Genomic DNA, 24,062 nt, shown 5'->3' on the forward strand with positions numbered 1-24,062 from the left:
TGCACTAATTAAACAGATGATCTTTTCATGCATAACATTAATTTGGTGGTCAAAATGATCCTGTTTACCAATGCTAATGACAAAACTCATTGAGAAAGAATGAAGGAAAAGAGAAGAGCAATGTATCATTTTTATACACTCTCAGAAAATAAGGTACAAAAGCTGTCACTGGGGATGTACCTTTTCAAAAGGTACACTTTTGTACCTTAATGGTACATACTAGTACCTAAAATATACATATTAGCACTTAAAATGTACATATTAGCACCCAGAATGTACACATTAACCCCTAAAATGTACATATCAGCACCTAAAATGTACATATCAGCACCCAGAATGTACATATTAGGACCTAACATGTACATATTAACACCTAAAATGTACATATTAGAACCTAGAATGTCCATATTAGTTCCTAAAATGTACATATTAGCACCTAGAATGTATATAAATAACACCCACAATGTACATATTAACACATAGAATGTAAATATTAGGCCCTAACATGTACATATTAACACCTAAAATGTACATATTAGCACCTAAAATGTACATATTATCACCTAGAATGTACATATTAACACATAAAATGTACATATTAGCACATGTAAATGTAAATATTAGGACCTAACATGTACATATTAACACCTAAAATGTACATATTAACACCTAGAATGTACATATTAGATTTTCAAAAGGTACACTTTTGTATCCTAATGGTACATACTAGTACCTAAAATATACATATTAGCACTTAAAATGTACATATTAGCACCCAGAATGTACACATTAACCCCTAAAATGTACATATTAGCACCTAAAATGTACATATCAGCACCCAGAATGTACATATTAGGACCTAAAATGTACATATTAGCACCTGAAATATAAATATTAGCACCTAAAATGTACATATTAACACCTAGAATGTACATATTAAGACCTAAAATGGACATATTAACACCTAAAATGTACATATTAGCACCTAAAATTGACAAAAATATACCTTTTGAAAAGGTACAGCCCCAGTGACAGCTTTCATACTTTTTTTCTGAGAGTGTAGGCAGCAACATAAAATATTTCACCTGACAACACAGATTAATATGTCTATTTTAAAAAAAACATCCATAATTACAACCCTGCCTTTGGTTTGTTTGGAAAAACATAAAAATTGAAAAAATAAAATCTTTAATGATTACTAAAAGGAATAAATAGAAAGGAGCGACTGGTCGTGTGGAAGAGAAATGCCATGAGTAAATTTGTTATTTTAGTGCACGTCAGAAATATTTTGAAAGGGATACAAATGTGAAAACACGTTTATAAATAAATTGGAAAAGAATTAAAATATCATCTATATATTTAACAACAAAACATTTACATGTAAAAATCTACAGTCACTATTTTAATATGACAACCTATTCAAATGTTCACAAAATAACAATACCAAATAATAACAAATACAATCATGGTTCCTTATATTAGTACTTAACCTAAAAAATATAACTTATATAGTTTTTGTCATTAAATAAGTCAATATATGAGGTAATCAGTTCATAAACCTAAACCTAAATAAACACTTTCAGTTTCTCTAAATGAAAATCCTGATAAATATATATACTTTTAAAAACACAATTTCAGCTTAGGGATGTGTATCTATCAGTATATTCAAAAAATGACACAATTGGCATCCCGTACTGACATCTACTGCGGTGGAAGTCTACTGACCGGTGTGTCGCACACGGCTAGAAATGTGTAGTCTCGTGTTCTCAGATTATAGCTCTTTTGGCATTTTGTGGCTGGAAGAACCTTTTAAGTAACACCACCCCTTCACAATCAGAGGCAAAACGTGTGCATAGAGTGGATATCTCTCAAGAAGGTTCCCGAAAAGTGTTTTAAATACGTCCTTGTTGTCTTTACTTCCTCATGACAGCTGTTGTTCAGTGTGGCTTGAAGGAGACAACATCGGTGTCGGTTTAGTTCTGGCCACTGGCTGTAAAGCGTAGGACTGGAAGAGACTCGTCCTCTACATCGGAGGAACCACGAGGCCTGTCATTGCTGGAAATTAAAAAAAGAAAAAAAAAGAAGAAGAAGTTATTCCATATGGCAGTGACATGCATGCTATGCCTGCACAGTTCCTGTACACTGGTAGTGGTAGCAAGAAATACGTTACTTTTGAAAGATAGCATTTTAAACTTATATATGACATTTAGGGCCAGATTTACTAACAGCTTGCTCCAGCGTTCAATCTTTTCCCGAGTCAATTCGTTCATTTCGTTCGTTGAATGAACCAAATGACAAGAAAAAAAGATATGTTCATTTTGATGAACAAGTTCGAACAGGAGAGTCACAAATGAACAGAGCAAGGCGAGCATTTAAGCTTATAAAACTTAAACTTTGTTATTTATTCTTAAATGAGAGATCGTTTCACTTTATAAGACTGTCTTTTGGACCTTGAACCGTTTGGTTCCCAATGAAGTCCATTATATGGAGAAAAATCCTGGAATGTTTACATCAAAAACCTTTCATTTCTTTTCGACTGAAGAAAGAAAGACGTGGACATCTTGGATGACATGGGGGTGAGAAACTGGGAACTATTTTACTCCTTTTGGAGGGGCTAAATTAACTCCTACTTCAGAGAGGGGTACAGAGTATAACCTTTATTTTTAAGAGTGTATCTTGGGGGAAAAAAAAATATTTAAAAGCTAAAAGCAGATCTGTTCATTTGGTTTCACAGCTGTAGTAGTTACAGTTTACCTCTAAAGCTGGTGCCTCCTGAAGTTTGGCAAACGGGTGACGGTGAACCCTGCGGTCTCAGGACTGGAGCAAAGGCACTTTTTTGTTTGGTAGACGACGGGAAAGATGAGAAGGGCAAGAGGGACGATGAGGAACTGGAGCCGGGTACAGTGGGGCTAGATGGCATTACTGGAAAAAAAAGATGCTTCAATTATACCAACATTTCATCTGACGGTCTAAATTCACTGTATTTCAAGTAAAAATGATTAAAAAGAAGGAAGCTGAAACTTACTAGCATAAGGAGAGCTGTTTGGGGAGGCACTGTTAAAGCCAGGTGACCCTGAAACACCCAGACTGCTCATGGGCACTGCCCCGTAACTCATGCCCCCGTTGGACCCATAACCTGACTGCTGAGGGGTCGAGGCTGATGGGTAGCCACGTGGAGACAAACTGCGACTGTATCCTTGAATAAAAGAGAGAGAAATCATAATACTTTACTCAATTAATCAGCAACAAAACAATAATCAAGCTCTTACAAAATGCTTTTAAACCTTTGGTGCGCTTTTACATTTTTATAAATATATATATATATATATATATATATTAGGGCTGTGCAAAAGTTAATTGCGATTAATCGCATACAAAATAAAAGTCTGTTTTACATAATATATTTGAGTGTGCTGTATATAATTATTTTGTATATATAAATACCTATGCATGCATGTATATATTTAAGAATTATTTGCGCTTAAATTCTGCATATATATATAAATACATAATCTATATTATATAAATATAAATATTTTATATAGGAATAACACATTTTCTTAAACATATACATGCATGTGTGTGTATTTATATATACAAAATAATTATATACAGCACACACAAATATACTATGTAAACACAGACTTTTATTTTGGATGCGATTAATCGCAATTAACTTTTGCACAGCCCTAATATATATATATATATATATATTTTACTTCATCGGAATGGTACGAATCATATAAGATTCTATGTGAACACACACACACACACAAATCAGACATGACTCCAAAAGTTTAAATGGGCCTTAAAAAAAGTCACACTTATTTGTTTGTGGTCACTTTGTAAATGAATGTGAAGCTAATTTCATCTAGTGGAGATGTTTGGTACTGCGCATAAACAAATTCTCATGGATTTTTTTGAGATAGGCCTAGAGGCCTAGACTCTATATTAAACTAAAATACTGCATTAATATTTTTTTGAAAAAAAAAATAATAATAAATAAATAAATAAATAAATATATATATATATATATATATATACACATTTTTCCATGGCAAAAAAAAATTGACCATAAATATTAATAAATTCAATCAAATTGTCTCAAAATACTAAATTACAAAGAATAAATATTATAGAACAAATATAAATTGCATTGGTTTTACTGGGATGGAGGAAATGTAATTTTTAGGTGTCCGGTCACTTTTGACCGGGAAGATAACAAGTGTGACTCCGAAACAAAGAGCACCTGAGGGTTAACGAGACAAATCCTATTGGGTTTTTGTTGAGCTATCCAGTGTGATCCTAACTTCTGGGTTGGCCAACAAAAACATGTCAGTGCTCTATAAATGTGCTGAGATGAGGGTTATTGACATCTAGGTCCTCTATAACACTAAATGTCTTCAGATCCTTACCTTGGCTACTGGTTTGCCCGTGTTCCCCAATGCTTACACCCAGCTGTGTGGGATAAGAGTTGAGCCCCATGACACTGCCGTGGACAGGGGAGCTCGGCATGGCCTGCAGCTGACTGTGAGGTCGAGGCACGCTGTAAAGAGCCTCGGCTATATCTGCAGCCCGTTTCAGCAACATGTCCTGCAACAGCACAATATCAAAGACAAGTTTTGACTGACGCCAATACACGACAGGATGACATCACTTAAAGGGATAGTTCACTTTGAAATTAATTTTTGGCATGTTTTAGCTTACCTTAAGGGCATCCAAGATGTAGGTGTCTTTGTTTCAATTTTGATATTTTTTGGTCAAACCGTTCTTGTCTGTCAGTCATATAATGGAGGTCTATGGTCACCACCTCAAAGAGCAGGCACAGAGAAGTCCTAATTAAACATGATTTAATGACTCGTAAATGTAAGTACACATTGATGGCCTAAGACACGAAACGGGCGGTTTGTGTGAGAAAACGAACAGTATTTATATTGTTTTTACGTCTTGTAATCACAGCCACATCCCAGTGATCTGAGGGCGCGGGCGCTTTGTCTGTGATATTAACGATATAAATACTGTTCGTTTTCTCACACAAACCGCTCGTTTCGTGTCTTAGGCCATCGATGTGTACTTACATTTACGAGTCATTAAATCATGTTTAATTTGGACTTCTCTGTGCATGCTCTTTGAGGTGGTGACCATAGACCTCCATTATATGACCGGTTTGACCTAAAAATATCAAAATTTAAACTACTGACACCTACATCTTGGATGCCCTTGAGGTAAGCTAAAATTAATTTCAATGTGAACTATCCCTTTAATTTCTCTTGATATGAACAGGAGACAGACAAATCAATTCAGCATGCATTCAGTGACCACATACAGTGTGGTCTAAGACTGCCAACAGTTCCAATTAACCGACCGGAAAAGGGTCTTCATCAGGTCAAACAAACACAAATAAAATATTTATTTGATTAAAACCTGCCCCCAAAGCTCTTTAAAAACAAAGATTGCTCAGCACAGAGGCTGCATTACAAATCTGGACCAACACGGCCTTGTTACTGCATATTTTAAGGAAGTAAATGATTCTGTGTCTTCACACATCATGTTAGAGAGGGAACATCATAAACATCTCATGTTTCATTGTACACAGTTACTGAATTGAGTTGAATAATGACACTGATATTGCTACAGCTGCAGAATTTTAACTACTGTAATCACTAATTCTGTTATTATATTTACATCTTTGTAAAAATTTCGGTTGTATAAAGACTTACTATATTTGTATTATATTTCTATTCTGCAAACACTGACCCCACTAGGTTGGATTATGATACAAAACCATTTTTGTGTGATTTTTTTTTTTTTTTTGTTAATCACTAAAGACAGATGGAGTGGAAATGCTGTTGGATTTAAAAAAAAATGTATTTTATTTTTAATTGTGGAGGTTTTATATTTAACCCTTATGCTGCATTAGGGACATTTTTGGTCTTTTGCAGTTTAATTTCTTTGACCATTTTGGCTGTTTTAATGCAAATGGTATGAAATTTGGCAAAATTGTGACTTTTTGGATACATGTAAAAAATGTGATCCCATTTTGCAAAATATGTATAACACACACTGTGTAGATCAAATAGTAACACTCAGCACCATAAAGACCAAAAATGGCCCATTGAAACCCATTAAAACGTTGTTTAAATCTGAGGCTGTCAGTAATACATGAAACATGATTTTTGCACAAACATCCTTTCATTTTGAAGCAAAAGCATTATATTTGCATTATATAGTGTATTCCACCAGATGACGTCACTACATATTTATTCCCTATGGGTGGAAATGCACCTTATTTTAGGCAATAGGCAATGTTTAATAAGTGGCCATTTTTGGTCTCTAACGCGCTAAGTGGGATTTTTTGCAAAGTGGGACTGTGATAATCCAAATCTAAAGTTTTCTCTTTGCATTTAGTTTATTATAAATAATTGAATTTTTGGGGTTTTTTCCTCTTATACAAATCGATGGTTTCGCAAACAAAACTGGTAATTAAAGGGTTAAAATCCTGAAATTGAATACATTTTTGGTAGTTATGATGAGGACTGATGCTGGTTAAAAGATTTAACTTGGTAAAAGTGGAAAATAATAATAATATATAATATTTTAGGCAATGTTTAATATGTGGCCATTTTTGGTCCTTAATGCACTCAACGGTGTTAAAAATCTAATGCAGCACAAGGGTTAATGTTCCTTTGTATTTATACCCTGATGGTACCCACTTGAAATACTGAAGAAAAGAGGACAAAATGATGTTTGTATGAGTTGAAAAAGGATTTTGTAAAAACGTTAATTTGTTGTTGTTGATATGCGTATTATGAATGTTGGAAAAGCCACATTGGATTCAAATCTTCGCAATTTAAATAAGCTGATTTGTTACATTAACCAGATTTCCATACTTCCATTGAAGTACACATCAAACCATGCTAGATACTATGGATCTTGACACAATATTGATGGATTTCTGAAATTTCCGTTCCATTTTTACCCAGATCGTTATGCTGATAATGTGATTTGAAAGCAGTTTCACTAGTGATCTAAGCATTTGGACCCCAATGTATGTGTTCAAAGCACTCAGTGTTTGTTTCCATGCCACAGACAGTATTCTTATATTTACTGCAATTCAGCGGTTACCTGATTGCTGGTGGAATTTCCATAGAGTGACTCAACAACATCTGCTGCTCTTTTAAGTAACATTTCCTAAAATATAGAAAATCAGTTCCAGAGAGAGTAGATAAATATGACATATCTGTGGGTCTGTTGGTGTGTACTTCTGTGTTTGAGTTAACGGTTATATATGTTTGTGGTAACACTTTACAATATGGGTGCACTAATAAGCATTAATTCATTCTTTACTAATGCACAAATAACACTGAATTAATGTGTAACTAATGATTATCTAAGCTATTCATTAATGATTACCACATTAGGAACGGATTAAGAGTCTGTAGGTTTAATGTATTAGTTCATACATGAATTGTTATTAATTAAATATGTAATTGTGGATTAATTCCACAATAACTCATTTTTTAAGTAATAGTGTTAATTAATATGTTAATTACCAGAATGAGCCAAAGCCTTGTATTTCAACTTCCAGATAATATGACAGGCACACTAATATGCATTAACTACTTCATTGTTAGTGCAAATTCATGTGCAAATTACTAAATGACTAGTTAATAATGATGTGCCCCTACAAGTAAAGTCATAACATAATGATACCTTTGCAAATCATTAGCTAATGATTAATTAAAGCAGACAACTGGAAGTTGACTAAATGTGGTAATTAACACATTCATTTACACTATTAGTTCATAAAATATGTTATTAAGGAATTAATACACAATGACACATTGAATTAATAGCAATTCATGTAATACTTAATCTATTAATCATATAGACTCTTTATTAGTTGCTGATGCAGTAATCATTAATTAATGGTTATACATTAATTCTTCATTAGTTATACATTAACTCAGTATTATCTGTGCATTAGTTAGGCATAAATTAATGTATATTAGTGCACCCGTATTGTAAAGTGTTACCATGTTTGTCAGTATTTACCAACCTTTGCCAATCTGTCGGGATCACCAGGATGGCGAGGGATCAGCTTTTGAAGTCTCTGGAAGCCGTAGTCAATAGTTGGCTCGTTCAGTGCTAGAGATAACAATACTTAGTGAGAATCCATTATTTCCTTTAAAATGCCTGAAAATCTGAACAAATCCCTTTGTTAATGAAGAGGAATCAGGTAAGGGATTTATGTATGAATCCTGATGGTATCAGTCTTTTCCTCAGTGACTGTGGTTGCACTTTGGGTAACACTTTATTTGAAGGGGTGTTCATAAGACTGACATGACACTGTCATAAACATGAAGGAGTCTTTATGAATGTTTATGACCGTTGTCATTAAGTGTCATTCGGTAAATTATGACACTTTTAATGCAAAGTTGACATTGTTTAAAATGTCTTTGTTATGACAAATTGACATTAACCAAGAAATCATAACTAGTTCAACGTGTTCCACTTTACTTGAGGTAAGGGGAAATATTAATGACAATGTTGTTAAAGCATTTGACAGTGTAATAACCCTTAATGACATCTTTATAACTAGTACAATGTGTTCCACTTTACTTGAGGACAAGTAAAATATTCATGACACAGTTGGTGGCCAAAGTCAAAACCAACCACATATGACAGTAATGTAATGTTAATGCAAAGCTAAATAACTTCTTTAAGTTTGATAATTAGACCTTTTATGACATATTTGTGACAGGTTACAATTTCTTGGTTAATGTCAATTTGTCATAACAAAGACATTTTAAACAATGTCAACTTTGCATTAAAAGTGTCATCATTTACCGAATGACACTTAATGACAACAGTCATAAGCATTCATAAAGACTCCTTCGTGTTTATGACCGTGTCATGTCAGTCTTATGCACACCCCTTAAAATAAAGTGTTACCGCACTTTATTTTGATAGTCCACTTTAGACATTCTATTAACTATATCTCTATGTCTCTCATTAGAGTATTAGTAGACTTTTAGGTTAGGATTCATGTACTTGCAAAGTCAGTATATAATGTCTGTTGTTGGAGCATCAAAATAAAGTTACTTATAGATTGTAGAATGTCTAAAAGAACTAGTATTAACAAGATTGTTTCCAACCAGGTTTCCCAAATACGCCAACCCGCATTATACCACATTTAAATATGTAGTTTCACACAAAACTTTAATTGGATAAGACAGGATTTGACCAACCCGATCTCACGACCAAGTCGTACGAATTCGACGAATGATTAAAAAGTGGCTAATTCGTAACAATTCATACGACCTCACTCGTACGAATTAATATGATTTTGCTAAATCGTACATATTTTACGAATTGGCCAATTCGTATGAATTCGTACGAATGACCTACCCCTTACCCCGCCCCTAAACCTAACCATCACGTGGGTTTAGACAAATCGTACGAATTAGTACGAATTAGCCACTTTTTAATCATGCGTCGAATTCGTACGAATTGGTCGTGAGATAGTGTTGGATTTGACATGTCACTCAAATAAACCTGCCAATGTATTGGTTTTCTGAAAGTGCCAATCTTGGGGAAGTCAACTTACAAATGACTTCTAGTTATCTCTGCACTTCAAACATAGAAAGAAAGTAGTTTAACACAGTGGTTCCTGGCCCACATCCCGATTCGCATACTGTCCATCCTAAATAGTATGCGAAATTAGAATTAGTGTGTCCCAAATAGTATTATGCTGAAATTAGTAGGTATTCCCAATATACCCGGATGGTCTTTTTTCGGTTAGAATCCAAAGTGCTGGATAAGGATTCGATAAGAACTACAAACACAAATAAAAAGTGTGGAAAAAACTACAAACATGGCAGATTACAGAGTGACGGCTTAGTTGAGAGGTTTAGATAAAAGGAAAAGTGATTCAGTATTAGTATCTAGAGCCCAATCTCATGAAAGTTCGTATCTATAGCACGCATGTCATTTCTCGTGGCGTTTATACGCCAAAAACAGTTTTTGCGTATATGATACACGTTTTTTGCATGCATATAATACGCACTTTTTGGCATATAAATGCCACGAGAAATTACATTTGTGGTATAGATACGCATCTTCATGAGACCTGATGAAAAATTTGTTCAATGTTATCCAGATTGTATTTTTCAACTTTTATAATGATACATTAAATTTTAAATGCATCATTATGCATACACATGAGGAGAGCCTCCCGCATATAAAAGACCCACGACTGGCAGATCAACGTGCTACTACATATCTCTCAGATTCGGTAGAAAATTAAATTAAATCAAATTTGGGGGGGTTTAACTGTGACGAGATGATTGACAGGGCATTTAAGCGGTGACAGATGCGCGTAACTAAGCGACAGAGCTGCCCGTTATAGACGCAATATGTCCAAAATCTTGCCTACACACTCATATTGTTTCTTCACAAAAAAGCATATTTTTTTAGACATTGTATAAGTAGGCGAATTGGGACGTAGCACTTGTACCAAACACATCTGATTCAGCTCATCAGCTCATTAGTAGAGACTCCAAGACTGAAACGGGCGGAAACATTAAAAAAGTGCAGTGTTGTGGCGGTTCCAGGTACAGGGTTGTGAACCACTGGTTTAACATACAGTAACATACTTGTCTTTAAATATGCAATTCTACGGAGGCGTATTGCATTCACTTGAAGAAAAAAAAATCTACTCAGTTTTTCTGAATTAACAAGTTAATTATCTCAGAATTACGAGATAATTTTTCATGGAAAAAAGTTTTTGCTCTGAATTTCTGAATTAACGAGTTAATTTTTCATGGATTTTTTTTTTTGCTCTATTTTTCTGAATTAACAAGTTAATTTAGAAAAACAGAAAAAAAAATTTCCATGAAAAATTAACTCGTTAATTCAGAAAAACAGAGCAAAAACTTTTTTTCTCATGAAAAATTAACTCGTTAATTCAGAAAAACAGAGCAAAAAAAAAAATCCATGAAAAATTAACTCGTTAATTCAGAAAAACAGAGCAAAAACTTTTTTTCTCATGAAAAATTAACTTGTTAATTCAGAAAAACAGAGCAAAAACTTTTTTCCATGAAAAATTATCTCGTAATTCTGAGATAATTCAAAAATTTCCATGAAAAATTAACTTGTTAATTCAGAAAAAACAGAGCAAAAACTTTTTTCCATGAAAAAATATCTCGTAATTCTGAGATAATTAAAAAATTTCCACGAAAAATTAACTTGTTAATTCAGAAAAACAGAGCAAAATTTTTTTTTCTCATGAAAAATTAACTTGTTAATTCAGAAAAAACAGAGCAAAAACTTTTTTCCATGAAAAATTATAATGGAAAACAGTTTTTGCTCTGTTTTTCTGAATTAACGAGTTAATTTTTCATGAGAAAAAAATGTTTGCTCTGTTTTTCTGAATTGACAAGTTAATTTTTTATGAAAAACAAAAGTTTTGCTCTGTTTTTCTGAATTAACAAGTTAATGTTTCATGAGAAAAAAAGTTTTTGCTCTGTTTTTCTGAATAAACGGGTTAATTTAGGAAAACAGCAAAAAAAAAAAAAAATTCCATGAAAAATTAACTCGTGAATTCAAAAAAACAGCAAAAAAAAAATTTTTTCATGAACAATTAACTCGTTAATTCAGAAAAACAGAGCAAAAACTTTTTTTCTCATGAAAAATTAACTCGTTAATTCAGAAAAACACAGCAAAGACTTTTATCCGTGAAAAATTATCTCGTAATTCAGAGATAATTAACTCGCTAATTCAGAAAAACAGAGTAGTTTTTTTTTTTCTTCAAGTGAATGCAATACGCCTCCGTACAATTCTCCATGTCAATGTGTGTTTTACAACCAGCATCAATGTATATTTAATGTATTATTATTATTCTATATTACCTGTATAAATGAAGCGCCCTGGAGCTCCTTTACAGAACTGCTTAGATTTGTAGGACAGCGTAACTTCTACAACCCCTGGGATGTGTCGAGGAGGAGTTTGAACTCGGATTGCATGAGGAGTGATAAGCTGCATGAATAATGACAGAAAAGTTTGGTTAGAGATTCTTGGCACTCAATCATTGAGCCAATTATTCAAATATTACTAAAGCTTCCCTCATTAGAAGTCAAAGCTGGCTTGGATACACACCTCGCTCCACACTAACATGCTCCCGAACACCACTTGCAGACCGTCAAAGAAATTTTCCCCAATCACAATTACCATAGCCCCGCCTGTAGTCCAACCTTCACTGGGACTGATGGCTTTGATACAGGGAGTAGCTGAAGTGGAGAGAGAATGAAAAAGTGATTAAAAATGCAAGAAATGATCACGCAAGGACTGATGAACGGCCATATAGATACTGTCTTGCAACAGAATTAGCTTTTTCTCAATGGCATTTCTTCTAAATCTCACCGTATTCCATGCTAGTCTCCATTGTCTCATTTGAATCCATTCTGCGAGCGCGACGTCCGTGTTTGGAGTTGTTGTGCACAAACATATTATCAGAAATGGCTAGTACGGGACCATCCACGTTGACCGTCGTGGACAGAACCACCTGTTTGGAATAAAAAATATATATATATATATATATATATTGATTAAAAAAACCTTCCTGTCAATTCCGTTTGATTCATCTCAAAATACGATCAGTGACGTTATCTTTAGAAACGGCTACAACTCTTGATTTAAAATCTATAGTTTTAGCACTTGTCGAATCGTTTGTAAAAAAGAGCACTAAACAAATAACAGCAACTGTGATGATTACAGAATATTGCAGTCCTCTCACATCCATCTCTTTATTGTTGAAATCATTTATCTTTTCTTCCTTTTGTATTCTTCTCCCTATAATCTACATTCTTACTCTTTTACCCCATGTTTTTTCCCTTCACTGTTCTTGTCTTCATCTCTAGAAAACAGAATTCAAATCTTACCATTAAACAATAGAGTGAATCCTATGTGCAACCATTCAAACTGAGCCAGAAATCCCAAAATCCAATTTTAAAATAGGTTTCAAACCACATACTAATGTGGTTTCAAAAAGATACAGAAATATTCACCAGATGACTTGAGCTATATTTGAGAAAAAAAAAAAATTAATTGTTCTTTGAGTGGGAACTGCATCTGTGTATGTAAAATTACAATACTTATATTTACACTAGGGCCGTCAATCTCGATTAATCGCATCCAAAATAAAAGTTTGTGTTGACATAATATACGTGTGTGCACTGTTTATAATTTTTATATATATTTAAATACACACACATGCTTGTATATATTTAAGAAATATTTTCATGTATATACTGTATAGATTTATATTATGTATAAATATAAATATTTTATATATAATTAATATTTTTTTCTTAAATAAACATGCATGTGTGTATTCATATATATACAAAATAATTATACACAGTGCACCCACATATATTATGCAAACACAAACTTTTATTTTGGATGCGATTAATCGCGATTAATCGTTTGACAACCCTAATTTACATCTTAATTTCTTCATTTCCAAACAGTAACCCATCGTGCTTTTATTTATACGAGTTGCTGGCAAATAAAAACATGTGCTGCTGGTTTCAGATTAAAGCTCAGCACTGTGTTCATTTCCACGCATCTCACGATATCAGGTGTATTTATGCATCGCTTCACTTTAAAACCGGTAGCCCCTATATATTTTTAATTAATTAGCACCCTGTCGCACTAAGCCATATTGCGATGTTGATTTAAAGTTGATTTAAAGATGAGTCTGTATTTAAAATGGGTCATTTATGTAGAAGAAATGTGAAATTAGTTTTGAATTTGAAGCTTTCTACACTGAGAAAAGCCAGAACATGTATTTTTGGCTTATGTGGATGAAAGACCACAACTCCCAGAATGCATTTGCTTCGCTGCCCTAGGAGGCCACGCCTACCGGTAACAGAGCGCAGTAGTTAAACAACAAGTCTAGGCAACTAGTGAGTCTCCGTGATGAGTCTGCCCGAAAATGTGTTTCCAGATTGCCCAAAATGTCCGGGATTCGGCTTTTGCGTTCTACAGTCGGCGTTCATCATGTTTACTGTGGCGAGCGGGACGAGTGAGATCCGCGGGAGAACGGCGCGAGGTGTTGATTACCGATGAGCGACACCTGTGAGACGCACCGGTCTCGTATCTCTCACGAATTTTCTTAGCAATGTTAAAACGCACATCAACCGATCACTTGTTTAGCGTTCATGTAAACACTACATTCAAATTCACCAATCGGAACGAATTCGGTTAGATTGAAACAAAAGCTGTGCATGTAAACAATGAATGGCGACTGCAGAAAGCAAAAGCTGAATCCCGGACATCGACGGCCGGACATGTCCGTGAAAAGCGGATTGCTTTCAGCTTTCTCCACAGAACAAAAGCCTGCTAGCTTAGCTTCCAAACAAAGATGGCCGACACTATGTGTTCATTCTGTGAGTGAGATCGCCCTCTGTGGGAGGGTTGAGGAGATGCGGGACAGACCCGACTACTGACTGTACAGTAGTCTTTAGACTATGGACAAAAAATCTTTCGATGACACAAAATGACAATTTTTGCTTCATCGGAGGATTTTTCCAGACCAAAAAAAAAAAAAAAAAACATAAATCTCTTGTTTCAGGGGGATATGAGGGTGGAAAGCACGGTAATTCGAAAATACTACAGGTTTTCTACTAATACAAAGCTTAATGCTAAATCCTGAAGGATCCCTTTAATTTCAAAATATGGTTCAATTGTAGAGTTGAAGAAGACAATAAAACAGCGTGGCAACACATGAGAGGGATGCTCCAAAGAAAACGAATAAGGAGGGACAGCAGGGAAATGAAGAGTGAGGGATGAAATGTCAGAACGCAGCTCCAGTAGTGAAAGACAAGTGTGAGGAAGTAAAGCAGAAGGTCCCCAGTGAACACTTCCTGGGTCACATAACCTGACCTCCTCCATCTGGAGCCCATCACTCAAATCCTGACAACTTCCTGAAGCACCTTCCTGATGATCCCTGCTTCTATACTTTCCGGATTTTTCTCATGAGATATTAAACTCACAATCTCAGTTTATCCACCACTGCAAACAAAACCTATTCTTACATCGGTATATTTGTCTTATTTTCCAGTTTATATATCTTTAAAACAAGATAAATGTGCCTAAGAGACATATGGCATACATACACTCTAAAAAATGCTGGGTTGTTTTAACCCAATTTTGGGTCAAATATGGACAAACCCAGCCATTGGGTTAAAAATGTAATTTAAAAATGTAACCCAATGGCTGGGTTTGTCCATATTTGACCCAAAATTGGGTTAAAACAACACAGCATTTTTTTTTTTTTTAGAGTAATGCGTTCTTCAATTTGCGGACTTTTGTCAATTGCTTCCTTACAATCTTACATTCAACATACATTTTCTGTCAAATTCTTACTTTATCTTGTGCAAATTTCCTTGTAATGTATATATCTTGCTCTAAGGATGTTTGGATATTTTTACTGGATATAAAAGAAAGATGCTGTGATTTTAAAAGAATAAACTCTGCAAACAGAACAACAGAACATTTTAGCATTTTGCAAATACATATAAATGATCCATACCTGAAATCTCCTCATGTCTCGGGGGTTCCCTGCGGTTTTCAGACAGTTTTGATTGCACTTCAGGAAAAACTTCAAGAAAAATCTGTGGGAAACAAACAACAACCAAGCTGTAAACCAAACTAGGCGAAGAGGATTACTGTAGATGGAGAGACTTCAATCCTGGAAGTGAATTGTGTGGCCTGTTTTCTATTTGTAGCTTTCTTGTAAAATAAATAAAAATAGGTATATCCACTTTTAAAAGGGAGCATTTTATGTTGGTCCTATGCAGTATTTCAGTGTTTTATTTTTAAAGACATTTTTTGTTTACTTACTGTATCTATGATGCATATTTTGTACTCCAATGCAAAGTCAACATAAAGTCCACAAGCAAAAGTAATTCTCTATCTCTCTGAATAATAAATAGTTAGGGTTCGGGATCATATTTTAGTGTTCGAAATACAAACAAATACAGGTTTTGTATTTCTTTTTGGAACGGATTGATCGTAGGCCTCATTGATCGCAGTCTTTTTGAGGTGAATTTATTTCATTCAAAATTTTGGGTGTATAAGTTCAGATCAGTGATGCCTACGATCAATCAGTTCCCAAAAGAAATACACAACCTGTGCTAGTGTGAGTCTAATATTTGGTATTAATATGCATCCGCAATTACTTTTAGGGTGGTCATTTTTGACCTGGAACATCACAAGTACTATATTATATATATACTGTATATATATATATATATATATATATACAGAACGTTTTAGTTCAATGCAATAACATAAACTAGCATTTTCAGGAAAAAGAAAATCATCTCTTTGTAAAAATGACTGGAAAATGATGATTAAATGCCCAAAAAAACCCAAAATCCAAAACAAGTAGCACATTAGTTATTTGTGAGATGATGAACATGTGTCCAGAGGTGTAAATTACTAATTGCACTTCATTACTAACTTATTAAGACCTTCAAAGTACATATTTCACAGGTCATCATGAAGCAGATCCAATTGATGTGGAAAAAGTTGACACAGAACCCATCTTTCCCTTAAATATAATTTCCTAATAATACTAAATAATACTTTTATGCCCATGTATGTATGTAAAATGTTAATTCCATAATGATTTGGCAAGGCTAACCAATAACAACTTAACCTTCAAATGGTCTTCGTTTCCTGTGTACACTTGTGGGCTTCGGGGACCCCAAAAATTGAACAAAAAATTATACATTTTTAAAATAATATATCCTTTTTTTTTGTTTACTTCTCATCTATTCATTAATGCTGTGTTTTTGGAGATATAAAGTACTTTTGTATCCATATACCACACAATTCCTCACCTACACCATTAGCTTGCATAAATATTATTTTTTATGATACATTGCATTTATGCTCTAGTGCACAAGGCCTTCATTTCTGTGTAAAAATTTTCAGATTTATGCCGGATTTTTTTTTTTTTTTTGACACATGAAAAAAATATATTTAGTTTTTTTTTTCACATTTCCCATTCATTTCAATGTGGGGTCATATTGACCCCCAAGACCAGAAGTGTAAAAATTTTTTTACATACCTTCAGAACAACCGAATCAAGCACAGATTTGTGTGTGTGTATAGATAGATAATGTATGAAACTTCACAAAATCTTATTCCATTGAGAATATTTTTATGAAGTAAAAGTCGATTGGGGTCGTATAGACCCATGACCCGATAGAGGGCTACAAAAAACAGCAGTTTTTGGTGCATGAACCCCAAAAAAACATGTGGATACAGTTAAACTAAGACTGACCAACTAGTTTACCATTTGATCCAGACTTTTTCACTATAAACACTGCATCTGATCCACTGTCCTCTCTTTCTTATCTTACAGTTACAACACACTTGTTAAGGTCTTGCGTGCTGTTTCGTGCCTAGCGTACTATTCTTTTCACTTTAACCATGATAAACTTTTTAGTCCTTCATGAAATCATAGAGCACAGCTGCAAGCAGGCAAATGAAAGCACATCGGCCAGGCACACATTAACATGCATTAGTCACTCCCCCACCCACTTAGCATGCAAATCTCTAAGCCTCGCTGCCTTGCACCTTCTGCCATGTATCCATTCACTGCATCATAATTAGACTCATCTTGCATAATTAATTAGGACTCCTGGAAAACCTTGCAACTTCAGCACAACATCCATCCGTCTCTGTTGTGTCATAGGGAAAAGTTTAATAATCACGTTTTGCACAGCTGTGATGTTTAGATTTACTGGAGTAAGGTCTTCTTCACCAAAGCAATTCGTAAGTATTTTTTACGAGGTGACTATGCAAATGTGTACTAGGCCTTCCTCACTTTTGTGTAAGATTTGTTTAGACCGCAGGGATAGGTAAATTTAGGGGCGGGGTTAGGGGTGGTACTGGTCCTTCCTGGTGACTTTTTTTTGAAAAATTTGTGCAATTCAATTCGTACGCCACTATAGAGCAGCAAGATTAATCGTTAAAAGTTCACGGTCTCGATTCAAGCATCCGCGCGATCTCCTTCCTAAAGCGATTTGGCTATGTCTATTAAACCTTTGACGGGTAGCCTATGATCACAGCGAACATTAAAATAATTTCGTGCCCAAAACGTTTTAGTTTCCACAAAAATATATTAAGCTGTTTTCAACATTGATAAAAAATCAGAAATATTTTTGCAAATCATATTAGAATGATTTCTGAAGGTTCATGTGACACTGGAGACTGGAGAAATGATGCTGAAAATTCAGCTTTGATCACAGGAATAAATTATATTTGACAATATATTCAAACAGAAAGCAATTATTTTAAATGTTAATAATATTTTGCAATATTACTGTTTACACTGGATTAACCTTAACTGTCACTGACCCACAGGTAGTATGTCTGCCATTATATTTTAAAACAATAACATCTTAAGTAATATAATAAGTAATTAATTAAATTAAGTTAATAAGTAATATCATTTGAAGGCTTACAATCTCTAGTTTCCATATTTGGTGACTGATTTTCAAAATAAATTACAGAGGAGCTGTAATTTATCAATTTGCAACAAGAATATTTTAATACTCATAAAGCGTGTTCAGACCTTTATTTTGAAATAGCATGAACATGAATGAAATGAAAAAAAAGGTAGAAAGTTTGTTTTCATGCCAAAAGTTCAAAAGATTGCATCCATTCAATTATTTTAGAAAAAAGGTCTGAAAATGTTTTAAATATTAAGAAAAAAATTATAAATTCACAATTTGTGATGTGGCAGGAAGCTCATGAGTGTTATTTTTCTTAGAGGTTGAGTTCATATCAAAATCTGCCAAACTTCCCATACTACTTCTGAATAGGATCTTTACTTCATAAATTGTATGAAAATTGTGTAAATGATGGTTCATATCACTCGTATGAAAACTCGTATGACACGTATGAAAATGGAGGCGCTGTTATGGGTTATGGAGTCTGGTTGTGCCCTAGTGGAAGCGTTCGGTACTGCGCCCAAACAAAATCTTACTGAAAGCTCATTTTTTGAGATATTAACTTAAAATTTGAAACACAACTTGTTCAGATTTCTGGCTTTTTTTTTGAAAATATATATTTTATATAAAATATGAATAATTCATTATTTTTACATTGTACATTGCCATACACTAAAACTTCTATTTACTTTTTTTTTTCTGTGTCACTTTCTTAATTTATTTCACTTCGACAAAAATCTGCCAAATGTCTTCTTTAAAATGAGACCAATTTTACATCTTAATCTTCATCTTACAATCTTAATTTTACATATTCCAAAGCATTCTTGAATTACAACCATTTAAGTTCGAAATGTGCATTTCCATGTCTATTAAAAAAAAGAGGGTGACACTTAACAGGTTAAATAAATGCAGCCATGGTGAGCATAAGATACTTATTTAAAAAACAAAGAATCTTAATGATAGTCTTAATGATTGTGTGAATAGTGTGACCTAATAATTTTTATTAATAATCTGAAGAAGTTTTAAGATTTTAAATGACTATGTTAAGTGGGTCGAATTAATGTCCAGAAAATGCTAAAATATTGTTTCGATTTTATTAACATTTTGGCCACCTGTACGTTCAGTAATTTCATACTTAATTGGTGGAAGTTATTGTTATTTTACTATCACTATAATCCTAAAATGTAGAAAAAAGTAACATTAAAGATAAGTGGGTATTTACAAATGTTAAATTCTCACCATTTTGAAACTTCTTGATAAGATATTAACTCAAACAATAGCTTTCTTGATGGTTGTAAGTTGGTATTATCAGAATAAAAGAATATAACTTATATTTATACTTTGAATAGCACTAATGCCCATTACATTACACAAAACAAAGGATGGGAAAGAGACTTGATATGTTAGATGCAGAACCGTCACTCATCAGTATTTCCTCTTGTCCATCTCACCTCCCTCCCATTCCCTCTTAGAAAAACAAAACAGTGTCATGACATCGAGGGAGTGGGGGAAGGAGAATTAGGAAACCAGATGTGCTGCATCGAAACACTGACATGCTGAAAAGTTTCGCCGTCAATACATCAACGACTGTATGCCACATGTGTGTGTGAGTGAGTGCAGCCACTCGAGTTTTATATCACAACAACATTATATCAAACCCAAATTATTTTAAATGAACCTCTTGTTCATTAGAGATTGACGTACTGATATCCTACGTATTATATACATCACCAGCAAACAAAACAACAACAGAAATCCCAGTTAAGATTGTGGGGGAAGCCTCTGAGGGGTTTAGGGGAGCAGGGGTTAGCTAGGGCTGGTCATAAATACTCTGGGCTCCCAGAATCCCTTGGCAGACTTTGGGGCCAGACTGGTCGTGGGGTTAACAGGGCACGTTCCCAACCTCTGACCCCACTAACAGGGCACACATAGAGGCTCTAAAAATCAATACCTCCATCACCACATACCACACCGGGACCTTTCACACTTGCTCCCACAACTAAGGAAAATAAAAGTTTCAACCAACATCTTGTTTCAGGACTCTTGCCTTTCCAATTTTTTTTTTCTTTCAGTCAGTTACCAACTGCTCTAAATATGATAAAGTCTTCAATAACACTTTATTTTGATGGTTCACTTTCGGCAACGCTTTAATTGAAGGTGGCGTGTACATTACTAAACAGTGAAGTATGCATAATTACAAGTAACTAACCCTAAACCAAACCCTACCAGTACAGTAACTCTATAGTAAGTACATGTAGTTAATTAGTATTACTTAGAACTTATTTGAGTAAGTATAATGTAAGGATGCGTATTGCATTCACTTGAGGAAAACAAATCTACTGTTTTTCTGAATTAACGAGTCAATTATCTCAGAATTACGAGTTAATTTTTCATGGAAAAAAGTTTTTGCTCTGTTTTTCTGAATTAAATATGAGTAACTCATTAATTCATAAAAACAGAGTGAAAAAAATGTTTTTCAAGAAAAAATTCTTTCGCAATTCTGAGATAATTAACTTGTTAATTCAGGAAAACAGTAGATTTTTTTCGGAAAAAATTCTTTCGCAATTCTGAGATAATTGACTCGTTAATTCAGAAAAAGAGAGCAAAAACTTTTTTTCCATGAAAAATTATCTCGTAATTCTGAGATAATTGACTTGTTAATTCAGAAAAACAGAGCAAAAACTTTTTTCCATGAAAAATGATTTCGTAATTCTGAGATAATTGACTCGTTAATTCAGAAAAACAGAGCAAAAATTATTTCCATGAAAAATTATCTCGTAATTCTGAGATAATTGACTCGTTAATACAGAAAAACAGAGCAAAAACTTTTCATGAAAACTTCTCATAATTCTGAGATAATTAATTCATTAATTCAGAAAAAAAGAGCAAAAATTATTTTCATGAAAAAATATCTTGTAATTCTGAGATAATTAACTCGTTAACTCAGAAAAAATGAAGCAAAAACTTTTTCATGAAAAATTATCTCATAATTCTGAGATAATTAACTCGTTAATTCAGAAAAACCGAGCAAAAACTTTTTCCATGAAAAATGGTCTCATAATTCTGAGATAATTAACTCGTTAATTCAGAAAAATGGAGCAAAAACGTTTTTCATGAAAAATGATCTCGTAATTCTGAGATACTTGTAAAATTACAAATAGTCCGTGCTTAAATGAATAATTCTGCGTTGTGACGTAAAAGTATAACTATAAAGTATCATTCACAAGTTTCTTTCACTATCCTGATGACTGCAGCTGAATTGTCCAGGGGAACAGACTAGATCTATCTTCTCAAGATCACTTTTGATGAGAAACACTGTCAGCTTTACTTACGGATATGAAAAAATGAATAAATAATAATTTTGTCATCATTTAGAAGATATTTTAAAGAATATTGGTAAGCATAATATTATTTTTTGGTAACACCTACTAGTCAATGGCTACTGTCATCAACACTCTTCAAAATATATTCTTTTGTGTTCAGTAGAAGAAAGACACTCACAGATTTGAGGGTGAGTAAACAACATAATTTGCTACCCCTCTAAGCAGAGAGTCTACTAATGACTGCTAGTTGACATGTAGTTACATATAGTTAGTAGAATGACTAAAGTTTAGCCAGTGTAAAAAGTGTATTTTTCACTTATAAGTTATATATACAAGCATGACAATTTAAGTAATAACAATTGAGACACGCATTTCATATTTGCTATCTCTTCTCCTTTAATGATAGCAAGATGCTCAAATCCTGTTGATTCATGTTCTCCCATACAAAGAGGATTTTTTGTGTAGGAAATATGACTTTTTACACAACAGAGCAGAGGTGGAAAGAGTACTGAAAATTTGTACTCAAGTACAAGTACAAGTAGTTGCTAAAATAATACTCGATTACAAGCAAAAGTACTGGTGCTAAAAATGTACTTAAGTAAAAGTACAAAGTACCCCTCTCAAAAACTACTCAAGTACTAATTACTAATTACTTTTAGCCTGTGATATTTATTTACTTTTATGGAAACCAAGTTATAAAAATGGTCTAATATGATTATTATTATTAATGAATTATAATGCAAAATAAATAAGCTTACAATGCTAAATCTTTATTACGGTATGTGCTTGTCACCTGAGTAACGCTGAAGCTCATGTTTCAAGTGATGTTTTTAGTCAAATTATCGTGAGGTCTACCCAACTTTAAAAACAAAAACAACTGAACTATCACATATCACTGCAGAAACAAAGTTTCTATAAAACGTCTCCTTTCCTTCCTCTGTATAAAAACAACTCCTCCATGTGGGGTCATGGGTACTCGTCATCTGGTATTTCTTCCGAATTTTCAATGAATTCAGTGTCTCTAATGTCCATGTCCATTAGGGCAAAGTTCTTTGATAACACTAAAATACAAACTGAAGGACGTGTGAGGACGAATATAGTAGCTCTCCAGGAACCGGGCTTTTTTCCCGCTCCAAATACAAGGGTTTTTATTGGCCCGCCCACGATCAGTTATTTCCATTGGATACCCAAATGCTGGTCAAAGATTTGAATAATTGTTGAATTCAAATTGTACAAGTACTTTGTAATTAATGGGATTTTTAAAGTAGTGAAGTACATTACTTAACTTAATTTGTACTTAAGTACAAGGAAAATTACAGACTAAAAAATGTACTCATAAAAGTACAAGTAGGCCTACACGAAAAAACTACTTAATTACAGTAATCTGAGTAGTTGTAATTCGTTACTTCCACCTCTGCAACAGAGTATGTAGTCATGTCACAAATTTGCTTATTTTTTAAGTGACATAGAAACTACACTATATTTTTAATTCATATAACATTATAACAGCTGTTTGTTTATTAGACATTATGGTCCTACGCTCTAGTTACTCTTTCACTGACCACCTAATTAGTCGACTTACATGTTTTTGTTTCTGTCTGCGCTTACATAGACATACTCAGAGAAAGTCTGCTCACACACAAATACAATTACATGTAAGTCCCCATAAAACATAAAAACAAAACGTGTGTGTGTTATAATGCTCAGCGCTTCCTTTTTAAGCACAAATTTATTTAACCAATGCGGAAACAAAAAAAATACATTTCTGCACAAGCCTTCATCTTTGTGGGGAAACAAAGGCAGGATAATCCGCATGAATACAAGAGTGGCAGATAGGAGAAGAGAAGGGAAAGATGTCTGCTTAATTAGCCAGTAATGATGGGATCTGACAAACAACATCTGTTTCCAAATTGGGAGTGTGTGTGTGTGTGTGTGTTTGGGAGGGGGTAGAATGGAGAATGCCAGCACTCACTTTACCGAATGTCTCAAACAGAACAGCTTGATGTGAGTTTTCAGAGGGAAGAAACAAACCGAAATATGAATGCTTGAAAAAATGAATACTGTATTCAGATATTAGCGACGACGCTTAATCAGCAGCCTTGCCACCGAGTCATAATGAGTGTGTGTGTGTGTGTTTGTGAGGTTTTAAATTTCACTAATGAGTTAATGATGCCCCCTGGTGCTAGTCTGGCCCCTCTGTTTGTTT

At 33.9% G+C, this 24,062-nt stretch overlaps 1 protein-coding gene across 2 annotated transcripts in view; it reads right to left on the minus strand.

The window, feature by feature from the left end:
* Positions 1-1,120: 1,120 nt before the first annotated feature.
* ebf2 (EBF transcription factor 2) overlaps positions 1,121-24,062 on the minus strand; it is a 38,588-nt gene continuing 15,646 nt past the window's right edge. Inside the window, exons 7-16 of one of the 2 annotated variants that reach the window (XM_039661717.2) lie at positions 15,599-15,680; positions 12,424-12,565; positions 12,160-12,290; positions 11,913-12,039; positions 8,060-8,148; positions 7,126-7,191; positions 4,416-4,593; positions 3,026-3,196; positions 2,755-2,922; positions 1,121-2,055 (exon numbers count right to left, since the gene is read on the minus strand). In XM_039661717.2, coding sequence (XP_039517651.1) covers positions 2,024-2,055; positions 2,755-2,922; positions 3,026-3,196; positions 4,416-4,593; positions 7,126-7,191; positions 8,060-8,148; positions 11,913-12,039; positions 12,160-12,290; positions 12,424-12,565; positions 15,599-15,680 — 1,186 coding nt within the window. In that variant the 3' untranslated portion in view covers positions 1,121-2,023. The remainder of the gene's footprint in view (positions 2,056-2,754; positions 2,923-3,025; positions 3,197-4,415; positions 4,594-7,125; positions 7,192-8,059; positions 8,149-11,912; positions 12,040-12,159; positions 12,291-12,423; positions 12,566-15,598; positions 15,681-24,062) is intronic. The other variant, XM_039661718.2, reaches the window with a different exon arrangement.

The sequence above is a fragment of the Pimephales promelas genome, chromosome 4 (assembly GCF_988280905.1).
Source record: "Pimephales promelas chromosome 4, fPimPro1.hap1.1, whole genome shotgun sequence".
Taxonomy (NCBI): domain Eukaryota; kingdom Metazoa; phylum Chordata; class Actinopteri; order Cypriniformes; family Leuciscidae; genus Pimephales; species Pimephales promelas.